Source organism: Electrona antarctica (genome assembly GCF_951216825.1).
Source record: "Electrona antarctica genome assembly, chromosome: 3".
NCBI classification, from domain to species: domain Eukaryota; kingdom Metazoa; phylum Chordata; class Actinopteri; order Myctophiformes; family Myctophidae; genus Electrona; species Electrona antarctica.
In genome coordinates, this window is record NC_136808.1 from 60,325,095 (window position 1) to 60,332,594 (window position 7,500).

Below are 7,500 nucleotides of genomic sequence, written 5' to 3' on the forward strand. Positions count from 1 at the left end.
AGGTTCTCTGTGAGAGAAATCATATGGTTTGTTTTGATTAATTTAGCAGAACAATATGGAGAACCATCTGTTCCCACAAGTAGTCAAATCTATGGTATATTGGGGCTGTCAATGGTAATGTGCATACAGGCTCGCTCAACAACCAATCCTTGATCTATACGTTGAAGCACTTTGATGGGTAAATTCGAGATGACAACAGCAACGACTTGGTTACAAAGTTTAGTTTAGTTGTCCACCTGTCCACCTGTCCACCTGTCCAAAGTCAAACAGTTTGTCCACCAAAATCCCTCATGCTGATTTGTATGGTGGTCTTTTTTAACCCATTTTGAGCGGGAACCCCTTTTGGTGTTTTAAACATTATGTTATAATTTAGCTATTGAAAAAATAGCAGATCTACAAGCTCGTAGCGCGCCACCGAGTAACGAAAAATCGTTAAAATTTGGCGCAAATCATTGAATATATATCTCAGAGCGAACATTTTTAACTAAAATATTTGCTTCTGGGGGGTCCCTGGAACTACATATTTTGAGATGGGGGTCCGTGGCCCAATAGAGATAATTCTGGGGGTCCTTGACATGAAAAAGGTTGAGCACCACTGACATAGAAACATGGGTTTTTCAGAAAGAATTTAGGATTTAGAAGCCTTTTTTATTTATTTTTATCGACCTCAGTCCAAAATGGGTTTTAAGGTGTATGAAATAGACACGTTGCTTGAATCGCAGGAATGTGTGGCTTTTTCAGTCTTGTTATGAACATGGAATGTGTTTTGTCTTGTTTAGAGATGGACGACAGGCTGGCGTGTCTGCTGGCACGCTGAGCATGCAGTATGGTTACACAGCGGTGTATCAAAGACCGTCAGCGCATACACACTGTTTTGGGTGAATTGAGATGATGAAGGGAATTAACCTCTGCAAAAAGTGTTTCAACTGGTCAGCCAAATATATCGAGATATCGAAAAAATAAGTGATATTACACTAATTGTAAATATGTTCTAGAGGTAATTGTTTAATCCCCAACATCATGGCGTGCGTGCGTGCGTGCCATGATGTTGGGGATGCGTGCGTGCGTGCGTGCGTGCGTGCGTGCGTGCGTGCGTGCGTGCGTGCGTGCGTGCGTGCGTGCGTGCGTGCGTGCGTGCGTGCGTGGTGCACGTGCGTGCGTGCGCGTGCTCGAGGTGTGCCAAAGTGAGCCTGAACTCTTTTTTTCAATCACCACCAGTACTCATCCTCTATACTATCTCCTTTACCTTCCTTCCCCCTCTCTCTCCTGTGCCATTCCCTCTGTTCTCCCTCTCAGCATGGAGATCTGTGATGCCAGGAACAACATCACCATGTGTCCACTGTGTGACCGCGCGTGCAGCTACTGGAAGCTGGTGACAGCGTGTGGCACGGCGCGGGCCAGCCACCTCTTCGATAACCCCGCCACCGTTTTCTTCTCCATCTTCATGGCTCTCTGGGGTGAGGAGGAGGAACACAGCAGTTACATGTTCCATCTCGATATCAAAACCATCCGCTCAGAACGACATACACTCTCTCTGGGTTCACATTGGACTTCTAGAAAGCCAGCTACTGGTTGATTGCGTTATGGGAATTACATAGGAACCTGTGTGATGTGGGGTGCATATGTTGGTTAGACACCCGTGGCTCCCGACTTGCGCGCAGGTTAAAACCATCCAGTGGCAGGTTAAAACTAACCAGTGGCTCCCTACATGCGTGGCAGGTTACAACTAACCCCTGGCAGGTTAAAACGAAACTGTGGCTGGCCTGGTCCGTGGCTCAGCGGTCCAGGCACCTTGGCTGATAATCCAGTCTGGCAGTGTGCCGCGGGTTCGACTCCCGATCCCGACGGCCTTTACTGCATGTCACCCCCTCTATAAAAAACATAAAGGCAAAAGCCACAAAAAAACATAAAAAAAAAAAAAAACTAACCTGTGGCTTCGTTAGGTTTAGGATTGGGTTTTGGGTTTTGGGACTCATGACAAGACTGTAGACTTAGTACATCGGACCAAACACATGCACCTGTGTAATGTAAGGAACATTGTTCGCTACCAGAATACTATTTTCTAAAGTAAAAGCGACTAAACTGCTCGTATTTGAACGACGTGGGTTGCCAGTTGCCACTGGCTGGGACTGGGAATATTATCCTCCCAGAGACGCATAATATTAACTACGATTTTGTTTTCTGCCTCTATGCCTAATGAAGCGTACACCCGTGAGGTGTGAGTGGAATTTAAATCTTGTGTAAGCGAAGCTAATCGATATTCAGAAGACCACCATGGTATCCCTGCTGCGGCGGGGCGAAGGTGTTGGAACGGTGGAGCCCCCGAGGGAAGATGGAATTGCACACAGGAAAAAAATATCAATTTGATCTCAAGTGCACTTGCATGGCCGCTTGCATGGCTTCATTGGCTTGCATGGCTTAAGGCCGTCACGCGACATTAAACCCGATAAACCTCATTGACCGCAGGGTCTTCCATGGGTCTATACCGTATGTGGGCTATACTCCCCACCCCCTCTCTCTCGCCAATGGTACACAACCCAAACCTCTACCAAAACCCCCTCTCTCGCCAATGGTACACAACCCAAACCTCTACCAAAACCCCCTCTCTCTCCAATGGTACACAACCCAAACCTCTACCAAAACCCTCTCTCTCGCCAATGGTACACAACCCAAACCTCTACCAAAACCCCCTCTCTCTCCAATGGTACACAACCCAAACCTCTACCAAAACCCCCTCTCTCTCCAATGGTACACAACCCAAACCTCTACCAAAACCCCCTCTCTCGCCAATGGTACACAACCCAAACCTCTACCAAAACCCCCTCTCTCTCCAATGGTACACAACCCAAACCTCTACCAAAACCCCCTCTCTTACTCCAATGGTACACAACCCAAACCTCTACCAAAACCCCCTCTCTCTCTCCAATGGTACACAACCCAAACCTCTACCAAAACCCCCTCTCTCTCTCCAATGGTACACAACCCAAACCTCTACCAAAACCCCCTCTCTCTCCAATGGTACACAACCCAAACCTCTACCAAAACCCCCTCTCTCTCCAATGGTACACAACCCTAACCTCTACCAAAACCCCCTCTCTCTCCAATGGTACACAACCCAAACCTCTACCAAAACCCCCTCTCTCTCCAATGGTACACAACCCAAACCTCTACCAAAACCCCCTCTCTCTCCAATGGTACACAACCCAAACCTCTACCAAAACCCCCTCTCTCTCCAATGGTACACAACCCAAACCTCTACCAAAACCCCCTCTCTCGCCAATGGTACACAACCCAAACCTCTACCAAAACCCCCTCTCTCTCCAATGGTACACAACCCAAACCTCTACCAAAACCCCCTCTCTCTCCAATGGTACACAACCCAAACCTCTACCAAAACCCCCTCTCTCTCCAATGGTACACAACCCAAACCTCTACCAAAACCCTCTCTCTCTCGCCAATGGTACACAACCCAAACCTCTACCAAAACCCCCTCTCTCTCCAATGGTACACAACCCAAACCTCTACCAAAACCCCCTCTCTCTCCAATGGTACACAACCCAAACCTCTACCAAAACCCCCTCTCTCTCTCCAATGGTACACAACCCAAACCTCTACCAAAACCCCCTCTCTCTCCAATGGTACACAACCCAAACCTCTACCAAAACCCCCTCTCTCGCCAATGGTACACAACCCAAACCTCTACCAAAACCCCCTCTCTCGCCAATGGTACACAACCCAAACCTCTACCAAAACCCCCTCTCTCTCCAATGGTACACAACCCAAACCTCTACCAAAACCCCCTCTCTCGCCAATAGTACACAACCCAAACCTCTACCAAAACCCCCTCTCTCTCCAATGGTACACAACCCAAACCTCTACCAAAACCCCCTCTCTCGCCAATGGTACACAACCCAAACCTCTACCAAAACCCCCTCTCTCACCAATGGTACACAACCCATGGTCTCCCAAAAGATATGCCAGGGACCCCTCTATAAGAGAAGATTTTTATGTCTCTAGCAGTGATTTTTTTAAATTTCAAGGACCCCCAATTTGACATGCATTAGTCTACGGACCCCCATTTAATAGCATTTCTATATCTGCGATCCCCAATATTTATATTATAAAATCAATGCTAATTTAACTCTGAGAGCGTACAACCCTAACGGGTCCATTTGGTTCCATTTGTACACTCTTAGTTACAGACCCATAAGGGTCCATTTGGTTCCAAATTATCATCTAGCTGGGTCCCCCCCTGGAACTCCCTCAAGTACCCCTGGGGGTCCCCGGACCCCACTTTGGGGACCACTGCATTAGCAACTCTGTACAGCTGTGAGACTCTGCCTTTGATGTGCCGGGCCGTTCGCTGATCACTCAGCTGCGTGTTATTATCTCACTGATTGACTGGCTGAAGCGCAAACGGTATCCCCAAACGATCCCCCACGAATATGTTTTGCATATTATATCTTGCCTACCATGCAGCCCCTCCCCCACCTGGACGTGCACGAAATATATATATATATATATATATATATATATAAAGCATTCACACCTCACGGGTATGCTTCATTAGGCGTAGAGGCAGAAAACAAAATCGTAGTTAATATTATGCGTCTCTGGGAGGATAATATTCCCAGTCCCAGCCAGTGGCAACTGGCAACCCACGTCGTTCAAATACGAGCAGTTTAGTCGCTTTTACTTTAGAAAACAGTTTGCTTTTATATATAAAAGCATCTGAGCTGCTCGGCCTCTCTGCCTAGGACTGTTTATGTAACCCTGCACCTCTCCAAACTGCCTAGGACTGTTTATGTAACCCTGCACCTCTCCAAACTGCCTAGGACTGTTTATGTAACCCTGCACCTCTCCAAACTGCCTAGGACTGTTTATGTAACCCTGCACCTCTCCAAACTGCCTAGGACTGTTTATGTAACCCTGCACCTCTCCAAACTGCCTAGGACTGTTTATGTAACCCTGCACCTCTCCAAACTGCCTAGGACTGTTTATGTAACCCTGCACCTCTCCAAACTGCCTAGGACTGTTTATGTAACCCTGCACCTCTCCAAACTGCCTAGGACTGTTTATGTAACCCTGCACCTCTCCAAACTGCCTAGGACTGTTTATGTAACCCTGCACCTCTCCAAACTGCAGAGTAAAATCCTCACTACACTTTCAGAGTTGAATTAACACTGAGGATTGTACTGTGCAGGCCAGGGGCCTCATTTGTGTCCCTTGGCCATCCTTGAATTTGGCCTTTTAAATGCCACAAATGCACACACACAATCTGTCGCGCTACCAGGGCCAATGGCTTCTGGGTTAATAGTACCAAAGAGGGTGAATACACGCCCACTGGCATAATGTACATGCACAAACACTTCCCTCCTCCTCTTGTCTGATGTCCTGCCAGTGCCATCTGTTCTCTGCAGAAGGACCGGAGAGAAGAGAGAGATCACAGTCTACAGCTATAGCGTCTGTTTGTCACCTTTAGCAGTGGCGTGCACAGATAGACACTAGGGGGTGCTAGAGCACCCCCTGCCCTTTTGGCAATGTGCCCTTTTGGAAAAAAAAAAAAAAAAAGACCTACAAGTTCATAGCGCGCCACTCGGTGGCGCGCTATGAGCTTGTAGATCTGCTATTTTTCAATAGCTAAAGCATAACATAATGCTAACACCAAAAGGGGTTCCCGCCCAAAATGGATTAAGGCAACCGGCCGGTTCCACGCGCTGCACAAGGTGCCCTTTTTTAACTTGAGCACCTGCCCCTCTAAATGTCTGTGCACGCCACTGACCTTTAGAATACTGTCACAATGACAACTATCAAAAGGTTTACGTGAGCCTATATACATGTCGGCCATTAAGGTCTTTTGGTAAAATGATGTATTGAATATGTTTTGTTATTTTAATTATTATTAGGCTATTATATGAAGCAACACAACATCACAATATGTAGATTTATGAATAAGTATAAATGATGCTTTAGGAAACTGTAGGATGGACGGCAGCAACAGCCTCAGTGCATCTGAAAAATAGCAGACCTACAAGCTCGAGCTTGTAGATCTGCTATCTGTTATAAATTGGTGCAAAGCTCTACAGTAATGTATGTAGTGATCAGTTGGGTGTTGCACACGCACATACTCTATCGGTATACTCTAAGCCGGTCATTTTAACGTGTGTGTGTGTGTGTGTGTGTGTGTGTGTGTGTGTGTGTGTGTGTGTGTGTGTGTGTGTGTGTGTGTGTGTGTGTGTGTGTGTGTGTGTGTGTGTGTGTGTGTGTGTGTGTGTGTGTGTGTGTGTGTGTGTGTGTGTGTGTGTGTGTGTGTGTGTGTGTGTGTGTGTGTGTGTGTGTGTGTGTGTGCAGCTGTGATCTTCATGGAACACTGGAAGAGGAGGCAGATGAGACTGAACTACATCTGGGACCTGACGGGCTTCGAGGAGGAGGAGGTGAGCTAGACCACACCTTCTCAACTCCCTAAACACATGTTGAGCTGAAATGAGATGCGACACGCACAAAATTATCCATTTTGTATCACCATTGATGAATAGGCCTACCTGATGAAACACATGTGGACTTGCATTCTTTCGTGTGGTACGAGGTGTACTTCCGTAGGATTTCTTTGCTAAAATGGATTTTTTTGTGTTGCTGTTTTGGCTATTCTAGGGACCAAACTGTCAGAAAATGATGGGGTTCAAATTGTCCCGACCCCGCCCCCTTATCTGGGGTGTCATATATTTTGGGACCTCCCATAATAGTACGCCAGACAATTAACCCATTTTGACCTGAGATCAGATTCTAAAAATGTCTTCTACATCCTGACAGTTTTCTGAAAAAGCTATGTTTCTATGTCAGTCGTTCTTCGACTTTTCAAAAATAGCATTTCAAAATTAAAGCAGTGATTCCAAAACCTGTAAGGTCGAGACCCAAAAGAGAGATTAGACGTTTGCCCGGGAGTTTGGGGCCCAAACTAGTGAAAATATCTAATATCTAAAATATTGCAAGCTTGTAGATCGGCTATTAATTATTAATTATTATTATTATTTTATTCATGGAATTTCTTCGATTTGTTTGTTTTAATAATCATTAAATTATTATTTTTATAATAGTTTTATTTTATTTATGTGTGTTTTTAATGTAGGGAAAGAAAATGTGTTTTTTTTACTCTAGTCATAACCCATAAACATTGGTCTGTGGCCCACAAATAGGTCCCGAGCCACTGTTTGCGAACCACTGCTTTAATGGATCGACCGCAAACATCTCTGACTCCAACACCTGTGTTTGTGTCTCTGACATTCCCTCTATTTCGCATGTCGCACCACAACGTGTTGTATTTTTGACAGGTGATCGGCCATGCATAAATCAGGCTCGAGTTACCGTCCACCCCATTAGCATGTTAAAGCTCATCTGGCTATTTATTCCAGTTTATATATGTGACCAGATTTGACTGAGAGACTGCCATCGCGCAAATTCCAGCTTTTCACCAGAGGAGAAAAACGTTTTTTTTTTTTTTTT

The 7,500-nt window shown here is 45.8% G+C and overlaps 1 protein-coding gene across 1 annotated transcript in view; it reads left to right on the forward strand.

Moving 5' to 3' along the window:
- The window catches only part of ano1a (anoctamin 1, calcium activated chloride channel a), a 141,812-nt gene that overhangs the window by 71,077 nt on the left and 63,235 nt on the right, over positions 1 to 7,500 (forward strand). Inside the window, exons 10-12 of the mRNA XM_079496429.1 lie at positions 793 to 854; positions 1,297 to 1,457; positions 6,352 to 6,434. Coding sequence (XP_079352555.1) covers positions 793 to 854; positions 1,297 to 1,457; positions 6,352 to 6,434 — 306 coding nt within the window. The remainder of the gene's footprint in view (positions 1 to 792; positions 855 to 1,296; positions 1,458 to 6,351; positions 6,435 to 7,500) is intronic.